The 26,624-nt window shown below is 47.6% G+C and overlaps 1 protein-coding gene across 5 annotated transcripts in view; it reads left to right on the top strand.

The window, feature by feature from the left end:
* The window catches only part of camk2g2 (calcium/calmodulin-dependent protein kinase (CaM kinase) II gamma 2), a 409,466-nt gene that overhangs the window by 271,540 nt on the left and 111,302 nt on the right, over nt 1-26,624 (top strand). For all 5 annotated transcript variants that reach the window (XM_080215915.1, XM_080215910.1, XM_080215911.1 and 2 more), the window contains exons 6-7: nt 14,367-14,439; nt 18,483-18,585. In XM_080215915.1, the coding sequence (XP_080072041.1) occupies nt 14,367-14,439; nt 18,483-18,585 (176 nt within the window). The remainder of the gene's footprint in view (nt 1-14,366; nt 14,440-18,482; nt 18,586-26,624) is intronic.

Genomic DNA, 26,624 nt, shown 5'->3' with positions numbered 1-26,624 from the left:
CTCTGTCCTTTGTCCATTACCTGAAATGGATGAATTATTAGAAGGATTTTGGCAGTCTAGTATGTTATGCAGGTGTTGCCAGCTTTGCAAACACGCTGGGCACAAAACGATTTTTGCTAATGTTCCTTCTTTCTACTATGTATATTAGGAGTTGTCCCTCATGGGGGCGGAGGGGTGCGAAAAAAGGTTGTTTGCTTTAATCAAGTGTGTTCAAACACAATGTTTTCTTCCCTGTTACTTGGTCAGATCCACTTTGCAAAGTCTTCAGGTCTCGAAGTGTGAATCACATCCATACATCTTTGAAATTCACTTCAAAGGTGGACATCTGCCTTTCTCCATTGCTTTGTCAGGAAGCTTACTTCTGACAAGAAGCTCCTTGCATTGTATTCGCCTTCCAGCAAAGTCATAGTGGGTTCATGTCACACCATGAGTTTCCAACCATTTAGTTCATCCTTATGGCTGCAGTACTATTGGGGACAAAGCAGGTCTGATAAAGAGGGGGAAAGAGAGAGAGGGAGAGGGAGGAGTGCAGGAGTAGGCAAGTCATCCCCTGAGATTCAAGTCAGCTCTGGTCTAATCCAATAACTGGTTCAAAGGACTGAATAGCCTCTTCTGTTCTTACGTCAATAAAGTTGAATTCTACAATGCAGAAGGCCATTTGACTCATCAAATCTGCGCCGAGCACAATCCCACCCTATCCCCATAACCCCATGTATTTACTCTAGCTAGTCCCTCTGACACTAAGGGGCAATTTAGCATGGCCAACCGGCATATCTTTGGACCTCGGGAGGAAACTGGAGCACCCGGAGGAAACCCGTACAGACATGGGGAGAATGTGCAAACTCCACACAGACAGTGACCCAAGCTGGGAATCGAACCCGGGTCCCTGGTGCTGTGAGGCAGCAGTGCTAACCACTGTGCCACCGTGCCGCTCTCAATATTGATCTGCTGTACCATTCAATTAGATCATTGCTGAGTTGTACCTCAACTGTGTTCTCCTACCGTACCCTTAATTCCTCTTGCCCCCTAAAAACTCAAGCAATCTCAGTCTTGAATGCTGCAGTGGATCCTCAGCATCTATATCCTATCAGGAAGGAGGGAATTCCAGTTGCAAAGGCCTATTATCGGTGCTTGCATGATTTTGCTCCTGAATATTTGGAATAAATGATGTGAAATAAATAGTCTACCAGAAAGATTCCATTATCCCATGAGTTAAACCCAAAGAAGTGTTTTGTCTCTCAAACATGTTGAGGTTTGAGATTCCATCACACTCTCCACTACCTCTAATGTGCAAGTTAGGAGTGTAATGGATTACTGTCCACCTGCCTGGATGAGTGGAGCTCCAACGACACTCAAGAAAATCAGCACCATTCAGGACAAAGCAGGCCAAATTGAACCTGGGTCCCTGTGACATGTGTTCGTGTCACATGATCTGTAACCCCCAGGCTTGCAAAATCTCACTAACTGCCTTTCTGGAGACAATACACATCTCTTTAACCTGCGCTTAGCCCACTCTTCACTCACACTGTCTGTACCTTTAAGACTTGATTACCTATAAAGACTCGCATTCCAACCATTATTTTGTAAATTGAGTTTGTGTCTTTATATGCCCTGTTTGTGAACTGAACTCCCACTCACCTGATGAAGGGGCAGCGCTCCGAAAGCTAGTGGCTTTTGTTACAAAATAAACCTGTTGGACTTTAACCTGGTGTTGTGAGACTTCCTACTGTGAGGCAGCAGTGCCACCATGCTGTCCAATGTGGTTGACTTGTAACTGCCCATGGAAATGACCAAGCGAACCTCTTAGGCATTTAGTGATGGGCAACAAATGCTGGCCTTGCCAGCGACACCCACATCCCACAAAAAAAAATTAAAATCTAGAAATGTTCTCCCCGTGCCTGCGTGGGTTTCCCTCCGGGTGCTCCAGTTTCCTTCCACAATCCAAAGATGTGCGGCTTAGGTTGATTGGCCATGCTAAATTGCCACTTAGCGTCAGGGTGACTAGCAGGTACATACATGGGATTATGGGGGAGGGGGCCTAGGTGGGATTGTTGTCGGTGCAGGCTCGATGGGCTGAATGGCCTCCTTGTACACCGTAGGGATCTACAATTCCATGAAAATTTAGATTTCGGTGTATAAAAACAGCTCAACAAAAAGTCTGCACATTTATCAGTATCTAAATGACGTAAAAGGGCTCAATTGCTTGTACCATCTGAGGTCAACCCACTTTTTTTGCCCCCACCCGACAGATATTGTTTGAAAGTTGATCTTTGTACCAGAAAAGCAGCAAGATTCTTCAAATGGGGAGATAATCAAACAAAACGTTTCACCCATCTCTGAGATGCTGCAAGCATCTCCAGGATTCCAGCAAGCGCAGAATTTTGCTACGTGGCTTTCTTTTGCTTAAAAAAAATGTTTTTGCCTCCTTAATTCATGACTGTTAAACATTAACGGGGAGATGTTATTGATGCGTTTTCTTGAAGTCTACAAACTGTGCCGTTGGCTGAAGAATGGCAAGAGAACAAGTACTAAAAAAAAACCCTCATAATAATTCGAGCAGAACAAAAAGGGATTTAATCAGTAGCCATAGAAACCAAACTCAATCTCGGCGCTGTGTTTATACATGTGGCTTAGAGGATTTGGGGGTGGTACACAGCTGGGAGTGCAAGGGGTTTTTGCTTTGTAAGAAAAGAACGTTTAATTGTTCCATTAGAAAGGAAAGGCGACTAGAATTTCCCAGCACGAGGAAATACAATTTTTAATTTTATAGATGTATAGCAACCTGATGCACAAAGAGAAGAAATAAATCAGGAAAAACCGCATCGCATGCACAAACATAAAGCTCCACTTTATAAACTGCAATATCAATTATAATGCTACATGACAAATACTCCTAATATTTCTAATCCTGGTGCCAGCTCAGTATAGAAACTTCAAGCCAGAGCTTATATATAGGTTTACCTCAATCTTCCTAACCTTGGTAGAATCACTGAGAGATACGGCATAGAGTCATAGAAACCCTACAGTGCAGAAAGAGGCCATTCAGCCTGTCGAGTCTGCACCGACCACAATCCCACCCAGGCCCTATCCCCACATCCCTACATATTACCCACTAACACCTCTAACCTACGCATCCCAGGACACTAAGGGGCCATGTAGCATGGCCAATTAACCCAACCCGCACATCTTTGGACTGTGGGAGGGAACTGGAGCACCCGGAGGAAACCCATGCTGACACTGGAAGAATGTGCAAACAGACAGTGGCCCAAGCCGGGAATCGAACCCAGGTCCCTGGAGCTGTGAAGCAGCAGTGCTAACCACTGTGCTACCGTGCCGCCCATAGAAGAAGACGATTCGGCCCATTGTGCCTGTGCAACCAGTTGAATTTAGATTCAGTTAGTAATTTGGGTGGGAGGTTTTGGGGGGAATTTGAGGAAAAGCTTTTTAACCCAGAAGGTGGTGAGGGTCTGGAATGCGCTGCCTGGGAGGGTGGTGGAGGCGGAATGCCTCACATCCTTTAAAAAATATCTGGATGAGAACTTGGTGCATCATAACAGTCAAGGCTATGGGCCAAGTGCTGGCAGGTGGAATTAAGGTGGGCAGGTCAGGGCCTTTCATGCATTGGTACAGACTCAATGGGCTGAATGGCCTCTTCCGCGCTGTAGTATTCTGTGATTCTGTGAAATCTGGAATATAAAAGCTAGTCTCAGTAATGAAGTTTATTTATTAGGGTCACAAATAGGCTTACTTTGCAGTGAAGTTACTGTGAGAATCCCCTAGTTGCCACACTCTGGCGCCTGTTCGGGTACAATTAGCAATTCGGGTACATTAGCGTGGATAGAGGATTGGTTGTCAAATAGGAGGCAGAGAGTGGGGGTCAACGGGTGCTATTCGGATTGGCGGATGGTGACTAGTGGAGTGCCCCAGGGGTCGGTGCTGGGGCCTCAGCTTTTTACCATTTATATAGATGATCTGGAGGAGGGAACCGAGTGTAGAGTGTCGAAATTTGCTGATGACACCAAGATTGGGGGAACGGCAAATTGTGCGGAGGGTGTGGAGAGTCTGCAGAAGGATCTAGATAGGCTGGGTGAATGGGCCAGGAAATGGCAAATGGAATTTAATGTTGGCAAGTGTGAGGTGGTCCACTTTGGTAGGAAAAATGGTAGGAAGGACTATTACTTACGAGGCGAAAAACTGCAGCAGGCGACGGTGCAGAGGGACCTCGGGGTCCTTGTGCATGAGTCGCAAAAACCCAGCTTGCAGGTGCAGCAGGTGGTCAGGAAGGCGAATGGGATGCTGGCCTTCATAGCGAGGGGGATTGAATATAAAAGTAGGGAGGTCTTGCTGCAGCTGTATAGGGCATTGGTGAGGCCGCAACTGGAGTACTGTGTGCATTTTTGGGCGCCGCACCTGCGCAAAGATATTTTGGCCTTGGAGGGAGTGCAGAGGAGGTTTACTAGGCTGATACCGGAGTTGAGGGGGTTGAGCTATGAGGAGAGGCTGAATAAACTGGGCTTGTACTCGTTAGAGTTTAGAAGAATGAGGGGAGATCTCATTGAGACGTATAAGATGATGAATGGGATGGATAGGATAGAGGTGGAAAGACTCTTCCCGCTCAAAAAAGATAATAGGATTAGGGGGCACAGCCTCAAGATAAAAAGGGGGCGGTTTAGAACGGAGTTGAGGAGGAACTTCTTCACTCAAAGGGTGGTGAATCTCTGGAATTCTCTGCCCGTTGAAGTGGTGGAGGCTGCCTCGCTAAATATTTTTAAGACGCGGGTTGATGGGTTTTTGATAAGAGAGGGGATTAAGGGTTATGGGGAGAGGGCGGGAAAGTGGAACTGAGCAGCGACAGATCAGCCATGATCTTATTGAATGGCGGGGCAGGCTCGAAGGGCTGGATGGCCTACTCCTGCTCCTATTTCTTATGTTCTTATGTTCTTATGTACAAGGAGGGAGAATTTAGCACGGCCAATGCACCTAACCAGCAGGCCTTTAGGATTGTGCCACACCCAGAGGAAACCCACACAGAAACAGGAAGAATGTGCAAACTCTACACGGACAGAGACCCAAGCTGGGAATCGAACCTAGATCCCTGGCGCTGTGAGGCAGCAGTGCTAACCATTGTGCCACCCTGCTGCCAATGGTGACCATGAAACTATCTGCCATTGTTGTAAAAACCCATCTGGTTCACTAATGTCCTTTTAGGGAAGGAAATCTGCCGTCCTTAGCTGGTCTGACCTACATGTGACTCCCGAGCCACAGCAATGAATCAATGAATCCCTACAGTGCTGAAGGAGGCCGTTTGGCCCATCGAGCCTGCACTGACAACAATCCTACCCGGGCTCTATCCCTGTAAAGCCAAGTATTTACCCCGCTAATATTCCTAACCTACACATCTTGGGACACTAAGGGGCAATTTATCATGGCCAATCCACCTAACCTGCACATCTTTGGAGTGTAGGTGGAAACCGGAGCAGCTGGAGGAAACCCACGCAGACATGGGGAGAATGTGCAAACTCCACAGCGACAGCCACCCGAGGCGGGAATTAAATCAGGGTCCCTGGCATTGTGAGGCAGCATTGCTGCCATGCTGCCCAATGTGTTCTATTCTTGATTGCCCTCTGAAATGGCCTAGTGAACCGCTGCAGGGCAGCAAATGCTGGCCTTGCCAGCGACCCTCTTATCCCATGAAACAAAAGTTTAAATTAAAATCTGGGCAGCATGGTGGCCCAGTGGTTAGCACTACTGCGTCACAGCGCCAGGGACTGGGGTTCAATTCTGACCTTGGGTGACTGTCTCTGGATGGAGTCTGCACATTCTCCCCATGTCTGCATGGATTTCCTCCGGACGCTCCTGTTTCCTCCCACACTCCAAAGATGTGCGGGCTAGGTTGATTGGCCATGTTAAATTACCCCTTAGTGTCAGGGGGATTAACAGGGTAAATACATGGGGCTACGGGGTTAGGTGGGATTGTTATTGATACAGGCTCGATGGGCTGAATGGTCTCCTCCTGCATTATCGGGATTCTATGAAAATTCAGATTTATGGTAATTGACAAAAGGAGTGAGAGGGGGATGTGAGTATTTTTTACAAGTGAGTTGTTGTGATCTGGAATGTGCTGCCTGAAGGGTAACGGAATCAGATTCAGTAGAAATGCCCAAAGGGGAATTGGATGAATACTCCATGGAGAGAGAAAGTTCAGGGCAATGCTGCAGCGAGCGGTGTATCACTAATTGGAAAGTTCTCTGAGATGCAGCACAAGCTCAATGGGCCAAATGGTCACCTTCTGTGCTGTGTGATCCTCCGATAATCCTGTCCCTAGAAATGACAGATCTGCCAAACAAGATGTGTGAAAGAAAGCCTATTCCTCAGACAGATCTGCCTTCTCTCGACTGGATTTTTGTGTCTGTGCTGCTTGGCTCTTCAGCAGCTCTTAAAAATAAAATGGAAATTATCTTCACACGTTTATTTGTAGCCATGCCAATTGAAGTGTGTGTGTGTGTGTGTGTGTGTGGGGAAGGGTGTGTGGGTGGGGGTGGGGGTGTGTGGGTGGGCGGGGAAGGGTGGGGTGGGTGGGGGTGTGCGTGTGTGTGGGTGGGTGGGTGCGGGGGGGGAGGGGGAAGGATGTATGTGTGGGGAAGGATGTGTGTGTGTGTTGGGAGAAGTGTGGGTGTGGGGAAGTGGGGATGTGTGTGCGTATGTTGGGAGAAGTGTGGGTGTGGGGATGTGTGTGTGTATGTTGGGAGAAGTGTGGGTGTGGAGATGTGTGTGTATGTTGGGAGAAGTGTGGGTGTGGAGATGTGTGTGTAAGTTGGGAGAAGTGTGGGTGTGGGGATGTGTGTGTGTATGTTGGGAGAAGTGTGGGTGTGGGGATGTGTGTGTGTAAGTTGGGAGAAGTGTGGGTGTGGGGATGTGTGTGCGTATGTTGGGAGAAGTGTGGGTGTGGGGATGTGTGTGCGTATGTTGGGAGAAGTGTGGGTGTGGGGATGTGTGTGCGTATGTTGGGAGAAGTGTGGGTGTGGGGATGTGTGTGTGTGTTGGGAGAAGTGTGGGTGTGGGGATGTGTGTGTGTGTTGGGAAAAGTGTGGGTGTGGGGATGTGTGTGTGTGTTGGGAGAAGTGTGGGTGTGGGGATGTGTGTGTGTGTTGGGAGAAGTGTGGGTGTGGGGATGTGTGTGTATGTTGGGAGAAGTGTGGGTGTGGGGATGTGTGTGTAAGTTGGGAGAAGTGTGGGTGTGGGGATGTGTGTGTATGTTGGGAGAAGTGTGGGTGTGGGGATGTGTGTGTAAGTTGGGAGAAGTGTGGGTGTGGGGATGTGTGTGTAAGTTGGGAGAAGTGTGGGTGTGGGGATGTGTGTGTATGTTGGGAGAAGTGTGGGTGTGGGGATGTGTGTGTAAGTTGGGAGAAGTGTGGGTGTGGGGATGTGTGTGTATGTTGGGAGAAGTGTGGGTGTGGGGATGTGTGTGTGTGTTGGGAAAAGTGTGGGTGTGGGGATGTGTGTGTGTGTTGGGAGAAGTGTGGGTGTGGGGATGTGTGTGTGTGTTGGGAGAAGTGTGGGTGTGGGGATGTGTGTGTATGTTGGGAGAAGTGTGGGTGTGGGGATGTGTGTGTAAGTTGGGAGAAGTGTGGGTGTGGGGATGTGTGTGTATGTTGGGAGAAGTGTGGGTGTGGGGATGTGTGTGTAAGTTGGGAGAAGTGTGGGTGTGGGGATGTGTGTGTAAGTTGGGAGAAGTGTGGGTGTGGGGATGTGTGTGTATGTTGGGAGAAGTGTGGGTGTGGGGATGTGTGTGTAAGTTGGGAGAAGTGTGGGTGTGGGGATGTGTGTGTATGTTGGGAGAAGTGTGGGTGTGGGGATGTGTGTGTGTGTTGGGAAAAGTGTGGGTGTGGGGATGTGTGTGTGTGTTGGGAGAAGTGTGGGTGTGGGGATGTGTGTGTGTGTTGGGAGAAGTGTGGGTGTGGGGATGTGTGTGTATGTTGGGAGAAGTGTGGGTGTGGGGATGTGTGTGTAAGTTGGGAGAAGTGTGGGTGTGGGGATGTGTGTGTGCGTTGGGAAAAGTGTGGGTGTGGGGATGTGTGTGTGTGTTGGGAGAAGTGTGGGTGTGGGGATGTGTGTGTATGTTGGGAGAAGTGTGGGTGTGGGGATGTGTGTGTAAGTTGGGAGAAGTGTGGGTGTGGGGATGTGTGTGTGTTGGGAGAAGTGTGGGTGTGGGGATGTGTGTGTGTGTTGGGAGAAGTGTGGGTGTGGGGATGTGTGTGTGTGTTGGGAAAAGTGTGGGTGTGGGGATGTGTGTGTGTGTGTTGGGAGAAGTGTGGGTGTGGGGAAGGGGGGCTGTGTGTGTGGGTGTGGGGAAGGGGGTGTGTGTGTATGTTGGGAAAAGTGTGGGTGTGGGGAAGAGGGGGTGTGTGTGTGTGTAGGGAAAAGGTGCATTGTGTGTGTGGAGAAGAGGGCATGTGTGCATGGGGAAGGGTGCAAGTGTGTGGGAAAGGGGGGTGTGTGTGGGGGGAGGCAGGGTGGGGGGTGGGAGTATAGGGTGCATGTGTATATAAAGGTACAATAGTTTCTCACAGTGCAATATTGATTTAACTTTCAATAGCATCAAATTGATTGGCACAGCGGTTAGCACTGCTGCCTCACAGCACCAGGGACCCGGATTCAATTCTGACTTTGAATCGCTCTGTCTCTGCGGCATTTGCACATTCTCATCGTGTCTCCTTGTGTTTTCTCCGGGTGCTCCAGTTTCCTCCCACACTCCAAAGATGTGTGGGTTAGGTTGATAGGCCATGCTAAATTGTCCCTCACTGTCAGGGGGGGTTAGCAAAGTAAATGAGGGTTACAGGAATAGGGCCAGGATGGGATTGTGGTCGGTACAGACTCGATGGGCCAAATGGCGTCTTTCTTTATTGTAGGGATTCTATGATTCCTCTCTGAAACTAGGAGCCCCGTCATTACCCACAGTGCTCGTAGAGTAAGGAGTTGAGCGTTGACTCCAGTCTCCATTCACAGCACCTGGAGACGGTGTGGACAAGTGAGGATTGGCTATGTTCTCTCTTGTACACCCAGCACCATGTTTATACACACCGTATTCTCCTTTATTTTCCCCTGTACTAGGAGAATTTGGAAATATTTTGAGGTTTGTCCCTATTTCAATATTGTGTCTATACAAAATGACAGAGAAGGAAAATCACTGGAAGGTGTTAGTCCTTTTAAGAAATGTCAGCCAATCCTAACACATTTCTGTTCTTCCTTCTGTTTTCTGCAGTTTACTTCACAAGCATCAGTTTTCCAGATCTGTTGTTCTTGTGTTTTTTTAAAATTTTTTTTCATTTGGCCAGCATTTATTGCCCATCCCTAATAGCCGTTGAGAAGGTGGCGATGGGTGGCCTCCTTGAACTGCTACAGTCCATATAGTGTAGGTACATCCACGATGCTGTTAGGGAGGGAGTTCCAGTATTTTGATCCAGAGACTGTAAAGGAACAGCCGATATATTTCCAAGTCAGGATGCTGAGTGAGTTGGAGAGGGATTTGCAGTTGGTGGAATCCCCATGCATCTGCTGCCTTTGTCCTTCCAGGTCATAGAGGTTATGGGTTTGGAAATTGCTGCGGTGATGGTACAAACTGCTGTCACTGTGCATTGTAGTTGGGGGGGGGAGTGCGGGGTGAGTGAATGTTTAAGATGGTGGTTGGGGTGCCAATCAAGTGGGCCGCTTTGGCCCTGGATGATCCTGAGAGTTGCATTCATCCAGGCAAGCGGAGAATTTTCCACCACACTCCTGACTTGGGCCTTATGGGAGGTGGACAGGCTTTGGGGAGTCAGGAGGTGAGTTGCCACAGCCTCTGACCTGCTCTAGTAACCACAGTGTTTATATGGCTGGCCAATGGTAACCCCCAGGATCAGAAAAAGAGAGAACCTTTAATTTCTGTTGGTAGAGTGTCCATTTTCAGGTCGGTATGTCAAAGGGTATTTAGAATCTCACCATGTTCAAGCCCGGGCCCAATCTCTTCACAACAATACACAGTGGATTTGAAAATTCAGAATCGAAGGTCATTATAGAATCCCAACAGTGCAGAAGAGGCCATTCAGCCCATTGAATCTGCACCAACCCTCTGTCAGAGTATCTTACCCAGGCTCCCTCCCCTGCCCTATTTCCATGACCCCAGACATTTCCCTTGGCTAATCCATCTAAGCTGCACATTTTGGGATACTAAGGGGCAATTTATCGTGGCCAATCCACCTAGCAGGCAATGGCTTAGTGGTGTTGTCTGTGGGTTTGTCACTCAGAGGCCCAGAGTAATGCTCTGGTGAATGCCCACATCCGCTATGAATGAACAAACAACTTATTTTCTGTGCTGTAAATGCCACGCAAGGAAGATTGCACAGATTGAATTTGGTGAGGCCTCCCCAAAGGGAGAGGAAAAACCATCTCATGTGAACAATACCAACTGCTGAAAATCCTGAGAGAATTTAATTTATTCATTAGTGTCAGAAGTAGGCTTATGTTAACACGGCAATGAAGTTACTATGAAAATCCCCTCATTGCCACACTTCTACGCCTTTTGGGTACTCTGAGGGAGAATTTAGCATGGCCAGTGCGCCTATGGGTGGCACAGTGGTTAGCGCTGCTGCCTCACAGATCCAGGGACCCAGGTTCAATTCCGGCCTTGGGTCAATGTCTGTGTGGAGTCTGCACATTCTCCCTGTGTTTGCATGGGTTTCCTCCAGCTGCTCCGGTTTCTTCCCACAGCCGGAAGATGTGCAGGTTAGGTTGACTGGCCACGCTAAATTGACTTTAGTGTCAGGGGATTAGCAGGGTAAATATGTGGGATTACGGGAATAGGGCCTGGGTGGGATTGCGGTCAGTGCAGACATAATGGGCTGAATGGCCTCATCCTGTACTGTAGGGATTCTGTGAAACCGGAGCATCCGGAGGAAACCCATGCAGACACGGGGAGAACATGCAAACTCCACACAGACGGTGACCCAAGGCCGGAATCGAACCCGGGTCCCTGGTGCTGTGAGGCAGCGGTGCTAATCACTGCGCCACCCTGGTCGTAACATAGAAAAGAATTACAACCATGGAGGAGGAGATGAATGCATGAAGGCTGCTTCCTTCTCGAGGAACACAGACAGCAAAAAAACCTCAGCAGCTCTGGCAGCACCTGAGAGGGGAACGGAGTTCACATTTTGACTCCTCTTTGGGATTTGGGGGTTCCCCCTCATGGATGCTACCTTGACCAATCAGTCTGGTCACCAACCCACACTCGGGATCATCAAGCTTTGAGTCATTGTCGCTATCTTTTTCCTCCCCTCCTTCAAAGATAAATAAGTGAAATTCCAATCTTCTAACCCACGCTCTAAACAATCACATTCCACTGATGACACGTTCCAAGTCCCAGAGGGAACACCGTGTTCTGCAGAGTATTAGATCATTCCTACACACTGATGGCTTTTACCGAGAGCCTGAAATTCATCTAATACCAATATTATGAATTTGTTATGATAGATAAGTTCAGTGTTGTAAGCGTACCAATGTTTGAGAGAGAGTGTGACAATATTGCGCTAATTCTATGCAAGATGATTATTAATTTATGGCCATTGTAATAAAGTAATTGAAAAATAAGACTGCACCAAGGTCTGTCACACGGCTGTGTATTTCCAGCACTTTCTCTGAAATTCTCCCCGTCAGTTCCAAGAAATTTTAGTCACTTTTGAGTTCTTGGAAAATCTGTACTTTGCATTCATCTGTTTTATATGCTGGTTGATTTGTTGCTGTTACTGCTCAAATGTGTTTACTCCAAACTCGCAAGCAGTAAAACTATTGTGGAGAATTCCACCCGTGACAGTTTCAGGTCCTTTGTGCTTTGTCACAAGGTTGAGGTTGATATATCCAACATTTTTAACCCCATTTTAATTCTGCTATATTTAGTTGGCACAGCAGTTAGCACTGCAGTCTCGCAGCGCCGGGGACTGGGGTTCAGTTCCGACCTCGGGTAACTGTCTGTTTGGAGTTTGCACATTCTCCCCGTGTCTGGTGGGTTTCCTCTGGGTGCTCTGATTTCCTCCCACAGTCCAAAGGCATGCAGGTTAGGTGGATTGGCCATGCTAAATTGCCCCTTCATGTCAGGGGGACTAGCAAGGAAAATACATTGGGTAATGGGGGTATGGCCTGGGTGGGATTGTTGTCGGTGCAGACTTGATGGGCTGAATGGCCTCCTTCTGCACTGTAGGATTCAATGTAGTTCTTCGTCAATCTTAAAAAATTTAAGCTGTGGGGAAGAGATCTAGGGTTGCTGTCTGTACAGAATCTGCACGTTCTCCCTAGTTCTGGACTCTCCAAGGTGGGGGTGTTTGGGTTGAGTTTGGGTGGTGGGGTAACACCCTCCCAGCGTCTATCCTATCTCATCCCCTGAAGAACTTTCTTTGTTTCAATGAGCTCACCTCTCATTTTTCCAAACTCCATGGAACGTAAGCCTAATTTACACAATCTCTCCAGATAAAACAATCCCCTTAACCCAAGAATCAGTCTGATAAATGTTTGTTACACTCCTCCTCAGGCAAGTGAAGAGACCAAAGCTGTACATGGTTCTCCCTGAGTGATCTCACCAAGGCCGTGTAGTAAGACTACTTTACTCTTATACTCCACTCCTTTTGCAATAAAGGCCAACATGTCATTTGCTTTCTGAATTGCTTGCGGTACCTGAATCCAAAGATGTGGATTGGCCATGCTAAATTGCCCCTGAGTGTCGGGGACTAGCTACTGGATTTGATTTGATTTGATTTATTATTGTCACATGTATTAACATACAGTGAAAAGTATTGTTTGTTGCACGCTATACAGACAAAGCATACCGTTCATAGAGAGGCAAAGGAGAGAGTGCAGAATGTAGTGTTACAGTCATAGCTGAGATGTAGAGAAAGATCAACTTAATGTGAGGTAGGATCCATTCAAAAGTCTGAAGGAGCAGGGAAGAAGCTGTTCTTGGTTGGTACGTGACCTCAGACTTCTGTATCTTCTTCCCGAAGGATGAAGGTGCAAGAGAGAATGTCTGGGGTGGGTGGCATCCTTAATTATACTGGCTGCTTTACCGAGGCAGCGGAAACTACAGACAGAGTCAATGGATGGGAGGCTGGCTTGCGTGATGGATTGGGCTACATTTAAGACCTTTTGTAATTCCTTGCGGTCTTGGACAGAGCAGGAGCCACACCAATGATACATGGGATTATGGGGATTGGGCCTGGCAGAGATTGTGATCAGTGCAGATCCGATGGGCTGAATGGCCTCCATCTGCATAGAATCATAGAACACTACATTGCAGAAACAGGTCCTTTGGCCCATCGAGTCTGCACCGACCACAATCCCACCCAGGCCCTATCCCCATATCCCTACACAATCACCCTCTAACCTACACATCCCTGGACACTAAGGGGCAATTTCAGCATGGCCAGTCAACCTAATCCGCACATCTTTGGACTGTGGAAGGAAACCAGAGTAGCCAGAGGAAACCCACGCAGACATGAGGAGAATGTGCAAACTCCACACAGACAGTGACCCAAGCCGGGAATCGAACCCAGGTCCCTGGAGCTGTGAAGCAGCAGTGCTAACCGCTGTGCGACCGTGTGACTGTGCCGCCCTTATGTGCTGCACTATAGGATTCTATAATTCTATAACTTTGTGATTTATAAAGAGGAACTCCCATGTCGCTCTCTATACCAACATGTCCCAAATCTTTCTCTGTTTAAATAGCATCCTGCTTTCCTATTTTCCCTCCAGTGTGGATAACTTCACCCCGTATTAATGATCTATTTCGTTTGCCGCCTAACCTATCTGTCTGCTTTTGCCTCCAAATTTGCTCTGACACCACGTTGAAGGTACTCGGTGAACATTTCAGCTTGCTCAGATCTTTTTATCTTGCCACCTGCAGCCTTCTCAAAGGGAAAGTCATGACGGTCCAAAAGAGTGGAGGGGTGTGTGTGAAGTGTCCAGTGCAATACGAAAGAAATGTCTGAAAATTAACAAGAGCTGTCCTATTTGCAGTCTGTTTCTACCTGTTTGGAACAGCAAATGGATAGCTACGTGCATTGAATAAAAGATTAAGAATTCTACAGAAATCTTCTAATTATATGGATGTTTTCTTATGGTTATGCAGACTTGCCTTAGGAGGTTTGTTAAGGAATATATATGCCAGATATCAGTGTTTTCCTATTAAGATCAGGAGTTGTGTGTACTGATCTCGCTTCCCACTCTGACAGTTTCTTACAATCTTGAAATTCATGGAACTTCTGGTTTCTCTCCCTCCCTCTCCTCACCCTTTGCTACCATCCCCTTCCCTTCCTCTCCTCCTGTCCCCCTTTCTTGTTTTGCAGTCAATGTATTCATCAGATTCTAGAAAGTGTTAATCACATTCACCAACATGACATAGTGCACAGAGACCTCAAGGTCAGTATCCGCTGATAAAGGCGCGGGAACGCAACCATCTCACTTGGAGGCAGTGTAATGTTACTGTATGTTGTCTGTGGCCTCGCACCGTCCAGAACTCTTGGCTTCGAATCTCCTGTGCAGGTATTGTTACCGTCCCACAGGCCCAGCGAGTTATAATTTATGACAGACAGCTGACTACAGCCGGCAGAGTGACTCACCTGGAGTACACTCTCCATGTCACTGGTTCACACCAGGATCAGTAACAGTGGCCGAATAGTGGCCTGGACTTTTATTTCACACTGCGGCAGTAAGCAGCGTGTATCAGGAGGGCTGTCCCCTCCCCTTCCCTCTGACGGTGAGCCGAACAGTCTGTGCTGAATTCTGTTTTGTTTTAAATCTCCTAACAGCTCCTTCGTGAGTTAAAGTAAAGTTTATTTATTAGTGTCACAAGTAAGGTTTACGTTAACACTGCAGTGAAGTTACTGTGAAGTTCCCCTAGTCGCCACACTCCGGCGCCTGTTCGGGTGAATGCACCCTAATCAGCACGTCTTTCAGACTGTGGGAGGAAACCGGAGCACCCACACTGACAGGGGAGAACGTGCAAACGCCACACAGACAGTGACCTGAGCCGGGGATCGAACCCGGGTCCCTGGTGCTGTGAGGCAGCAGCGCTAACCACTGGTACCACCGTGCCGCCCAACCGGAACCAGGACGCTTGGCTTTTGTATTTCTTGACTGACTGCCGCATGGTGGCACAGTGGTTAGCACTGCTGCCTCATAGTGCCAGGAACCCAGGTTTGACTCCTGCCTTAGGTCACTACCTGTGACAAGCGGACACGTTCTCTCCAGGACTGCATGGGTTTCCCCCGGGGGGCTCCGGTTTCCTCCCACAGTCCAAAAGATGTGTGGGTTAGATTGACTGGCCGTGCTAAATTGCCCCTAGTGCTAGGGGTTCAGCAGGGTAATTCTGTAGGGTTATGGAAATAGGGCCTGGGTGGGATTGTGGTTGGTGCAGACTCAATGGGCCGAATGGCTTCCTTCTGCACTGTAGGGATTCTAGGAGACCTGCGAATGTCCCCATATTTTTCAGATTGATTCATCCAAATTCTACTCATTTTGACCTTGTTGACATATTATTGGAGTTACCTCTTGACTACCAACTAAGCTTGCTTGATCTGCTTCTACCTAAAACGTGCGTTGCATCTACTCAAAAATAACTGAATTTGCTGTTTATATTCACTGCTATTAAAAGGGATGTACATCACTTCATTGCGGACAGATAATAAAATGAATTCTGAGGTGTTTTCAAGTGCTGACGTGACTTATAGAGAGAGAATTGATGTTAGGCCCATTAAAAGTACACATTGGGTGGGATTTTCCGTTGACATCAGTGCTGGAAAATCCCGCCTGATGTCAACGGACTTTTCCTTGGTCCGTGTCCCGCCCGCTACAATTGCCATAGTGGGCGGGACAGAAAAATTTCACCCATTATTTTTTCAAGTCAAATGTTATTGTAACCAATACCACACGTACAGATTGAGAGGTACCTTCCTTCAGGTGAGGTATTCCTCTGGAGTACAGGAAGATGCCCGTGGCATTTTGTTCAAAGATTTTCCGGTCAACATTCCTCCCCGAAGCAGTCAGGAACCAGATTAATTCACCCTTGAGTTTACTGCTATTTGTTTGGGGAACAAAAATTGAAAAATTTGAAAAATAAATGTGGGTGGCACATTGGCAGAGTGTTTAGTACAGTTTATTTATTAGTCACAAGTAAGGCTTAAGTTAACACTGCAATGGAGTTACTGTGAAATTCCCCTAATCGCCACACTCCGGCACCTGTTTGGGTACACTGAGGGAGAATTTAGCATGGCCAATGTACCCTAACCAGCACGTCTTTTGGACTGTGGGTGGAAACTGGAGCACCCAGAGGAAAATCTCACAGCCACGGGGAGAATGTGCAAACTCCACTCAAGCTGGGAATCGAACCCAGATCCCTCGAGCTATGAGGCAGCAGTGCTAACCACTGTGCCACCGCGCAGCCCTTCAGTTAGCACTGCTGCCTCACAGCACCAGGGACCCGGGTTCGATTCCTGGCTCAGGCCACTGTCTGTGTAGCGTTTGCACATTCTCCCCGTGCCTGCGTGGGTTTCCTCCAGTTTCTTCCCACAGTCCGAAAGACGTGCTGGTTAGGGTGCATTGGCCGTGCTAAATTCTCCCTCAGTGTACCCGAACAGGTGCTGGAGTGTGGCGACTAGGGGGATTTTCACAGCAACTTTGTTGCAGTGTTAATGTAAGCCGACTGGTGACACTAATAAATAAACTTTAAAGTAAAATGTGACACTAATAAATAAAGTTAAAATTAAAATTGTCATGCACATAAGGAGTCTCGTCACTCCAAGTGAGGTGGTAAGGTGCTGCTTAAACTGCAGGGCTGTTTTTGAAATCAGTTTTATTTAAAAGAAGTGATATAATCTGGAGTGGGGCTGATCATCTCTGCATCACAACAGGGTATAATTATCAAACATAGCCTAACAGAAGCTGTTTATCACAGGAAGAGCAGGGATGAGTGTAGGTTAATATTTTTGGACATTTGAAAGGTCAATATTTCGGGAAGCATCCCCCTGATATTAAGCTGCAGAAAGCACTTCAAAAGTATGTCGGGGAATTTTGTTTTTAATTGTACATTATTCGGCAATGACAGTCACTTTGAGATACCGTGTGGGCTAACACTCCAGTCCTGAGCCCTGTTTCTGAGGCTCTGCAAAAGCATAGCTTCTGTGCCCCCTAGTGTGCATGTGCTGGCTTTGCACCCATGATGTGGAGATGCCAGCGTTGGACTGGGGTAAACACAGTAAGAAGTTTCACAACGCCAGGTTAAAGTAAAGTATCCCATGGCATTTAACCCTTTGAGAACTTCAGTTGCGTTGAACCTTGTGGGTTGGTGGGGGGAGGGGGGTGGAACTTGTAAAATTGTCCTGTTCAGATTGCGACGACAGCGCCATGAAACGTTCCCACTTTACCACAAAATAATTGGCAGGCGGCAATTCTGAAAGCCGCCCAAAAGTACTCAAAGGGTCTGGTGACAGTGGTGTAATTGTGGGTGAAGCCATCGGTTGCGGTCGGTGCGTAACCCCGTTTTATTTCGCAGACGAATTGTTCCTCGATGCCTTGTTTTGTCGCCAAGTGGAGGGGTGGGGGGTGGGGGGTGGCGGGGTGGGGTGGGGTGGATGGTTGTTGGGCATGGTTGGTTCACAGTCTGGCCACGGGATGGGGACGTTGCCCGGATCCATCCAAGCTGGTGGTGGGGCGGGAGGAGGGTGGGGAACCACACCCAGACACCAGCTGACAGTGGCGTGGGATTGCTGGAGGGAGCTCGATAACTGCGACCTCTTCACCTCCCTGCTGGCAAGCGGAAGTATCTGGGCTTCAACAACAGCTTGAGAAACCTTTGTGCATTTCACAAAATTTTCAGCCCAGCCATAGTTCCCAGTTTGGCGATTCAACCTCTCAAAAAGATTGGGAGGAGGATAGGGGCACCTGTTGGAGGGTCTGGCCAAGCAGGCAGGTGGCACAGCGGCAAGCACTGCTGCCTCACGGCTCCAGGGACCTGGGTTCGATTCCCGGCTCGGGTCACTGTCTGTGCGAAGTCTGCATGCTGTCCCCATGTCTGTGTGGGTTTCCTCCGGGATGCTCCAGTTTCCTCCCACAGTCCAAAGACGTGTGGGTTAGGTGGATTGGCCATGCTAAATTGCCCCTTAGAGTACCCGGATGTGTAGGTTAGAGGAATTTGTGCGGTAAATACGTGGGGATAGGGCCCAGATGGAGTTGTTGTCAGTGCAGATTCAACGGGCTGAATGGCCACCTTCTATGATTCTATGACATTTGCATTGTATTCTCTGAAAGATTGAGCCGTTTTAAGATGTGACGCATCGACGTTAACTGCCGACAAGTATTTATTAAGTGTTACTGCTCCAGCTTTGTGTTTTGACGTGTCATTAATTACCTCTCTTATTAATTCCATCATTTACCTATAACTGCTGTGGTTCTGCCGCGCCTCAAAGCCAGAGAACCTGCTGCTTGCCAGTAAATGTAAAAGTGCCGCGGTGAAGCTGGCCGACTTCGGATTGGCAATCGAAGTGCAAGGAGACCAACAGGCATGGTTTGGTAAGTCCCTGAACCTTTGCGGATCCGTCGCAGCAGAATGTACCCCGAGTGTCTAAAGCTGTTTTGAGTTAGGTAGATTGGCTATGCTAAAGTGCCCCTTAGTGTCCAAAGATTTGCAGGTTGGGTGGATTGCTAAATGTGTGGGGCTACGGGGATAAGGCAGGGGGTTGGATCTGTTTGGAACGCTCTGTCAGAGAGTTGGTGCAGACTCAATGGGCTGAATGGCCTCATTCTGCACAGTGGTGATTCCACAGCCACAGAGAGAATGGGTAGATCTCTGGCTCCAGCTTCACTTGGCCTCGGGCATGTTTTACATAAATTGGTTTCTCACTGATTTAAAACCAATCCTCCAGCAAACATCGTACCGGGTGAGTCCTTTCTGGAACATTAGAACAGGTATTGCCGTGCGACCATTTCAGGAACACTGGGTACTGCCAATACACTGCAGGCCCATCGGCACTGGGAAAGAGAAGTGACGTTTTGCTGCATTGGCTTTCTGTTAGTTTTGTGTTGAACGGTTAACGTTTTCCCTGCTCCAGTACATTAACAGCATTTGCCCGCATTGTAACAAATCCACTCTCCCATCACTGACCCAGCGGCTCAGCGTCCTGACTTCAACCTCTCGGTGCTCCACCCCGCAGGGCGTGGACGCAACAGGCCCCCCCCCCCGAAATGTGTTTGCGGCTGTGAGGTCCAGATGATAACCTGCTGCAGGAGATACCTCATTTCTCCATCCTGTGTCTCAGGGGGCCGATCCTTGGCACTGTGAGGCACAGTGATTAGCACTGCTGCCTCACAGTGCCAGGGACATGGGTTCAATTCTAGCCTTGGGTAGAGTTTGCACATTCTCCCCGTGTCTGCGTGGGTTTCCTCCAGTTGCTCCGGTTTCCTCCATACTCCAAAGATATGCGAGTTAGGTTGATTGGCCATGCTAAATTGGCCCTCGGGGGATTAGCAGGGTAAATACTCAGGGTAATGGGGATAGGGTTTGGGTGGGATTGTTGTTGGTGTAGACTTGATGGGCTGAATGGCCTCCTTCTGCACTGTACGGATTCTATGAAACAGCTAAACCAGACATCCCATTCTAAGCCTTTCCCATTATGTAAATGCAGCAGTAATAGAACAGTATTTGCATTAAGAGTATCTTTTAGCCACATAATAAGAGCAATTTGCTGTGGCTCAATGGTTGCCCCGCAGTTTACAGGTTCACCAAGACCACCCAAGTAGGTTTGTTCCTGGATTGAGAGACAGCGAGCTGGAGTCAAGTCTCTCCACTCCAGTGAGGGTCCAACTTGGACGTCAAGCTTATCAATGAGCTCGAACAGGGAAGTGACCCCATGCGGTCCTTGCCCTTTGCTTGATGGAGGCTGCTGATCCACAGCTAATTAGTAGGTTACCTCGTCGATCCAACGACCTCCACCACCCAGCAGCCATCTTCATTCTGTCTGAGCTGGATGCAAGTCCAGCTGTCTTTGCCAGGATTAACATCTGGATACCTGGCTGCTGAGCCATTCACTAAAAGCATCCAGTCAGTCAGGCTTCTGGCGTGTGAGAGACCCATTTTAACAAGCCTGCAAGCTGGGTAGCAGAAATAAGTGTTCACAGCTGCTTATGGCTAAATTGAAAACACAAACACTTTCACCCTGTAGCAACATGAGTAAGTGAGTTCTAAATCACATTATTTCATCACTAGATGTTCCTGTTTACGAATCATTATGTCAGAATACGAAATCCACTAAATCTACAACGCGCGGTGTGATACACTGTTGTCATGGATACTTCACAGAATCTCTCAGTGCAAAACAGGCCCTTTGGCCCATTTAGTCTACCTCAACATGCAAGGACCATCTAACTTACCCACCTCGTTCCATTTGCCAGCACTTGGTCCACAGCCCTGAATGTTCTAATGTGGCAAGAAGTCTCACAACACCAGGTTAAAGTCCAACCAGTTTATTTGATAGTAAAGCCACAAGCTTTCGGAAATACTGTTCCTTCGTCAGGTGTGTGGAAGGTTCTGATCAGAGAAGGGCGTATAGAGGCACACACAGTTTACAGAATACTGATTAGAATGCAAGTCTTTACAGCTAACCTGCTATTCAAGTCTTAAAGATGCAGACAATGTGAGTGGAGATAGCATTAGACATAGGGTAAAGAGATGTGTATTGTCTCCAGACAGGGCAGTAAGTGAGATGTTGCAATTTCAGGCAAGTCATGGGGGTTACAGGTAATGTGATATGAACCCAAGATCCCGGTTGAGGCCGTCCTCATGTGTGCGGAACCTGGCAATCAGTCTCTGCTCAGCGACTCTGCGCTGTCTTGTGTCGTGAAGGCCGCCTTGGAGAATGTTTACCCGAAGATCAGAGGCTGAATGCCCGTGACAGCCTTCACAACAGCGCAGAGTCGCTGAGTAGAAACTGATAGCCAGGTTCCGCACACATGAGGACGGCCTCAACCGGGATCTTGGGTTCATGTCACATCATCTGTAACCCCCATGACTTGCCTGAAATTGCAACATCTCACTTACTGCCCTGTCTGGAGACAATACACATCTCTTTAACCTATGTCTGATGCTATCTCCACTAACGTTGTCTGCATCTTTAAGACTTGAATAGCAGGTTAGCTGTAAAGACTCACATTCTAATCGGTATTCTGTAAACTGTGTGTGCCTCTATTCGCCCTTTTCTGATCAGAACCTTCCACACACCTGACGAAGGAACAGTATTTCCGAAAGCTTGTGGCTTTACTATCAAATAAACTGTTGGACTTTAACCTGGTGTTGTGAGACTTCTTACTGTGTTTACCCCAGTCCAACGCCGGCATCTCCACGTTACAACGTGCCCAGTGCTCAAACCGGATGCTTTTTAAAGGATGTGAGTCAACCGGCCTCCACCCAATACATAGGGGAGATGGAAAGGAGAGGGTGCAGAATATAGTATTTCAGTCAAGCTGGGGTGTACAGAAAGATCAGCTTAATATAAGGTCGGTCCACTCAAAAGTCTGACGGCAGCAGGGAAGAAGCTGATCGTGAGTCGGTCGGCATGTGTTTTCAGATTTTTGCATTTTTTTTCCAGATGGAAGAAGGTGGAGGAGAGAATGTCCGGGGTGCGCGGGGTCCTTGATTATGTTGGCTGCTTCCCCGAAGCAGTGGGAAGTGTGGACAGAGTCAATGGGTGGGAGGCTAGTTACCTTACCTCTTGGCTCACGATGAACAGCTCCACAGGACTGTCCTGAGTAGATGCACAATTTGTGGAGAAGCAATTGATACATTTTCCAAACATGCCTGAAAGGAAATCTTCTCGTACGAAAATTGTCAATGAAAGAGTTATAATTCTGTCTTATTTGACCCAGAGTTAATAGGCTTACTCTGTTTGTAATTTAATTAAAGGCACTAACTGAAATTAAAAGCGTTAGTACTAATTAAAACTATAATTTACTGCTCTGCGATGGGGGAATTCCCCCGTGACTCTGTGAGTAGCTGAGCCCTGTAGCTCTCACTGGAATGTCATTCACATTTTCTTAACCCTTAGTTGGCTTTGGGGTTGGTGCCTGTTTTCTTGACCTCTGTCTAGTGGTTACGCTGTTGGCATTGGGGGAACTGGTACTGGGAATGGTGACTCCAAAGGCAGCGTGACCAGAGTGCGACGCAGTTTTGTTGGACCAGCTAAGCTGCCCCTGTCCATCATCTTGCCGCAATGTCCTGGCGGAGCTGATATCTTCCCCAAAGCTTTGTCAACGCTGTCCTCGTGTCACCACATACCCCTACATCTCCTCTCCACCCCCCCCCCCCCCACCCCCCACCCCAATCTATTGATAACCATAGGCAGTATGGTGGCACAGTGGTTAGCATTGCTGCCTCACAGTGCCAAGGACCTGGGTTCGATTCCTGGCTTGGGGTACTGTTTGTGTAGAGTCTGCACGTTCTCCCCATGTCTGCGTGGGTTTCCTCTGGACGCTCCGGTTTCCTCCCACAGTCCTTAAGACATACTGGTTAGGTGCATTGGCCATGCTAAATTCTCCCTCAGTGTACCCGAACAGATGCTGGAGTGTGACGATTCGGAGATTTTCACAGTAACTTCATTGCAGTGTTAATGTAAGCCTACTTGTGACACGAATTAATAACCTTTAAAAGCTTTAATGTTTATTTCTTGCTCCATACAGCTCTGTGTAGCACCCTTGGGACATTTTGCTATGTTAAAAGGTGGTAGAGAGAAAATGGGGAACTATAGACCAGTGAGCCTAACATCAGTACTGGGGAAGTTGGCAGAGTCCATTATCAAGGATATCATAACTCAACATGTCGAAGGTAGTGGTATAATCAGATAAAGTCAGCATGGATTTACAAAAGGGAGATCATACTTGACGAATCTATTGGAATTTTTTGAGGATATAATTGGTAGAGTTCACCAAGGAGAATGGGTGGATGTGATTTATTCAGACTTTCAGAAGGCTTTCGATAAGGTCTCGCACAACTGTCCACTGTGTAAAGTTAAAGCACATGGAATCGAAGTTAATGTCTGGAGGCGGATAGAAAGCTGGTTAACAGATAGGAGGCAAAGAGTTGGCATAAATGGGTCTTTTTCTGATTGGCAGTTAGTGACTAGTGAGATTCCGCAGGGATCTGTGCTGGGACCCCAACTGTTTGGAAGAGGGAACTGAATGTATTATTTCCAAATTTGCAGATGATACAGAGTTGGGTGGGAGGGTGAGCTGTGAGGAGAATGCAGAGATGCTTCAGTGTGATTTGGACAGGCTGAGTGTGTGGGCATCTGCATGGCAAATGTGGTATAATAAGGATAGTGAGCCAAACCAACAGTGCAGGTTCAATTCCCATTCTCCCTGTGTCTACGTGAGTTTCCTCCCACAGTCCAAAGATGTGCACGTTAGGTGGATTGGCCGTGCTAAAGTTTCCCTTAGTGTCAGGGGAATTTGCAGGATAAATATATGGGGATAGAGTCTGGGTGGGATTGTTTTCAGTGCAGGTTCGATGGGCCAAATGACTTCCTTCTGCGCTGTAGGGATTCTGTATAATGCAGACTGACACAGGAATGCAGTACTGAAGGGGTGCTGCCTTGTCAAAGGCACCGTCCTTTCCCCGAGGCATCAAACCAAGGCTTGCTTCACGTAAATCCCATTGGCACCACTTTGGTAAGAATAGGAGATTTGCCTTGTATCTTAGCCAACATTCCTCCCTTGTACATCTCATTCCTGTTTCTGTGAGATCATTGTGTGTGAAATGACTAATGGCTGCCAATGGTGCCAGAGTAATTCGATGTTGTAAAGTGTTTCTGACATGGGATAAGACATTATATAAATGCAAGTCTTCCCTCACAGCTCAATTAACTGGATTTAAACCAGTTGTCATATTTTTGCAAAGAAACATTTAATTTAATACTCCCTCTCTTGTCACAACAGTTGTGCAGCTGAACGTTTTACAAAACTGCTTTTTCTTTTGAAACCAGCATTACTCATTAAAGATACTGATAATGCGGACGCAAGTATTCAAGTCAAGCTGTTACCAACACTGCCAACTGGCAACAGGGCTCACTGGCCCTGTAAGTCAACAGGGTGTAAAGTACTGATCACTGGCTAGTAATGTCATTAGCATGGGTAATAGGACTCAGGAGTGCGATGGAATACTCCCTACTGGCCTGGATGGGTGCAGCTTCAACAACACTCAAGAAGCTTGACACTATCCAGGACAAACACCACATCCACTCCCCCCACCACCAACACTCAGTAGCAGCAGTGTGTTGCCATCTACAAGATGCACTGCAGCAATTCTCCAAAGACCCTTAGACAGCACCTTCCAAACCCGCAACCAATTCCATCTAAAAGGACGAGGGCAGCAGATACATGGGAACACCGTTACCTGCAAGTTCCCCCCCGAGTCACTCACCATCCTGACTTGGAAATATTTCACCCTTCCTTCACTATTGTTGGGTCAAAATCCTGAAATTCCCTCCCTAAGGGCGTTGTGGGTCAACCCACAGCACGTAGACTGCAGCGATTCAAGAAGGCAGCTCACCACCACCTTCTCAAGGGCAACCAGGGATGGGCAATAAATGCTGGCCTAGCCAGCGACCCCTGTCCCATGAATGAATAAAAAAAAGAATTTTAAAAAGCTTACTGTCGCAGCAGCAAAGGAAGCTTTAGTCGACGCTGTTATTGTGTTGCGTACAGCACTTTCCCTCTGCTGAAACAGTCAAAACACATCGTAGACAGTGGGAGTTGAAGCAGTAATTACCTGAACAGCGCTCGTGAGTAGAAACAGCTTTGTACTTTCAGGTTAATGGCGAGATTAGATTATCACGGTGCCTATGTTGGATACATTAGTGCACTGACTATACTGCTGCCAAGTTAGATATTCAGTGGCCTGGAATAATGATTTGGAGACGAGAGTTCAAATCCCACAAAGGCGGCTGGAGAATAATGAAATAATTCTGGAATGAAATGCCTGCATCGGTAATGGTGGCCGTGGGCCGTTTTGCTGAGATCAAACATCGTTGCATCAAGCCCAAGATGGGGCACAATGCTTTACCTTGTCAGCTCAGATTTTGTTTGTCTCTCTTATGGGGACCATGAATTAGATTCGATTGGATTTTGAATTTGGTTTTTGGAGCAAGCAAGGATTCAAATCCACACTAATTCATTCTAAGCATTGGCTTTAAGGATGGAGTAAAAACACTTCTTAAAAAAAAAATGCTGCCAGGTTTTAGTAGAAAAATAAAACAGATCTGGTTCACTAATGTCCTTTTAGGGAAGGAAAACTGCCATTCTTACCTGGTCTGGCCTACATGTGACTCCAGAGCCACAGCAATATGGTTGACTCTCAACTGCCCTCTGAAATGGCCCGGCAAGCCAATTAAATTATTACCACTCTGACAAACACAAAAACTAGGAGCAGGAGTAGGCCATATTGCCTCTGGAGCCTACTCCGCCACTCATGGTTGACCATTTTGTGGACTCAGCTCCACTTACCCGCCTGCTCACCGTAGACCTTAATTCCTTTACTGTTGAAAAATCTTACAGTTCTGTAAAAAAAAACCTTATAAAGGGTCATCTAGACTTGAAACTTTGCCTCTATTCTCTCCCCACAGATGATGTCTGACCTGCTGAGATTTTCCAGCGTTTTCTGTTTTTGTTTCGGATTCCAGCATCCTCATTTGGCTGTCAAATCATTACTACCACCTTCTCAGGGGCAATTAGGGATGGGCAAAAAGACTGGCCTTGCCAGGGACACCCAGAAAGAATGAATAGAGAGTGATGTATGCTGGATGACATGTAACTTGCAATGCAATATGGCACAGACTAGGAGCGTGGCACAATTTGTACTGCACTGGGAAAAAGAGAGAATTGAATATTGTTCTGTGTGTTGAACGCAGACATGAGCTCCCACAATTAATGTGAGAGCAATTGAGGAACAGATGAACAGGTTAGGCTTGTACCCACTGGAGTTTAGAAGAGTAAGAGGCAACTTAGACCATAGAATGTTACAGTGCAGAAGGAGGCAATTTGGCTCATCAAGTCTGCATCGAACACAATCCCACCTGGGCCCTATTCCCATATCCCCATGCACTTCCTGTAGCTAGTCCCCCGACACAAGGGAGCAATTTAGCACGGCCAATCCACCTAACCCGCATATCTTTGGAGTGTGGGTGGAAACCGGAGCACACGGAGGAAACCCACGCAGACACAAGGAGGACGTGCAAACTCCACACAGCCAGTGACCCAAGCTGGGAATCGAACCCAGGTCCCTAGCACTGTGAGGCAGCAGTGCTAACCACTGTGCTGCCTGATTGAAGTACAAAGGAAGCAGAGTTTTTGAATGTTTTCAGGACAGAGCTATCTTATTGCGTGGCAGAGCAGGCTGGAAGGCCAAGTATCCTGTTCTTACTTCATGTGATCATATATAAGTAACCATGTAATGCAAAAAGGTGTCAGAGCTCTTGAGTTAGCTGCCTTGAGTTAATAGGATTTGAATGGTCCTATCATATATAGTCCTATCGTTCTTTCCACCCTATCTTTAATTGAGTCACTAT

Source organism: Carcharhinus amblyrhynchos, chromosome 31 (genome assembly GCF_965287045.1).
Source record: "Carcharhinus amblyrhynchos chromosome 31, sCarAmb.v2.hapA, whole genome shotgun sequence".
Lineage (NCBI taxonomy): Eukaryota > Metazoa > Chordata > Chondrichthyes > Carcharhiniformes > Carcharhinidae > Carcharhinus > Carcharhinus amblyrhynchos.
The sequence above is the reverse complement of the archived record's forward strand: the minus strand, read 5'-3'. Positions and strand labels throughout refer to the sequence as shown.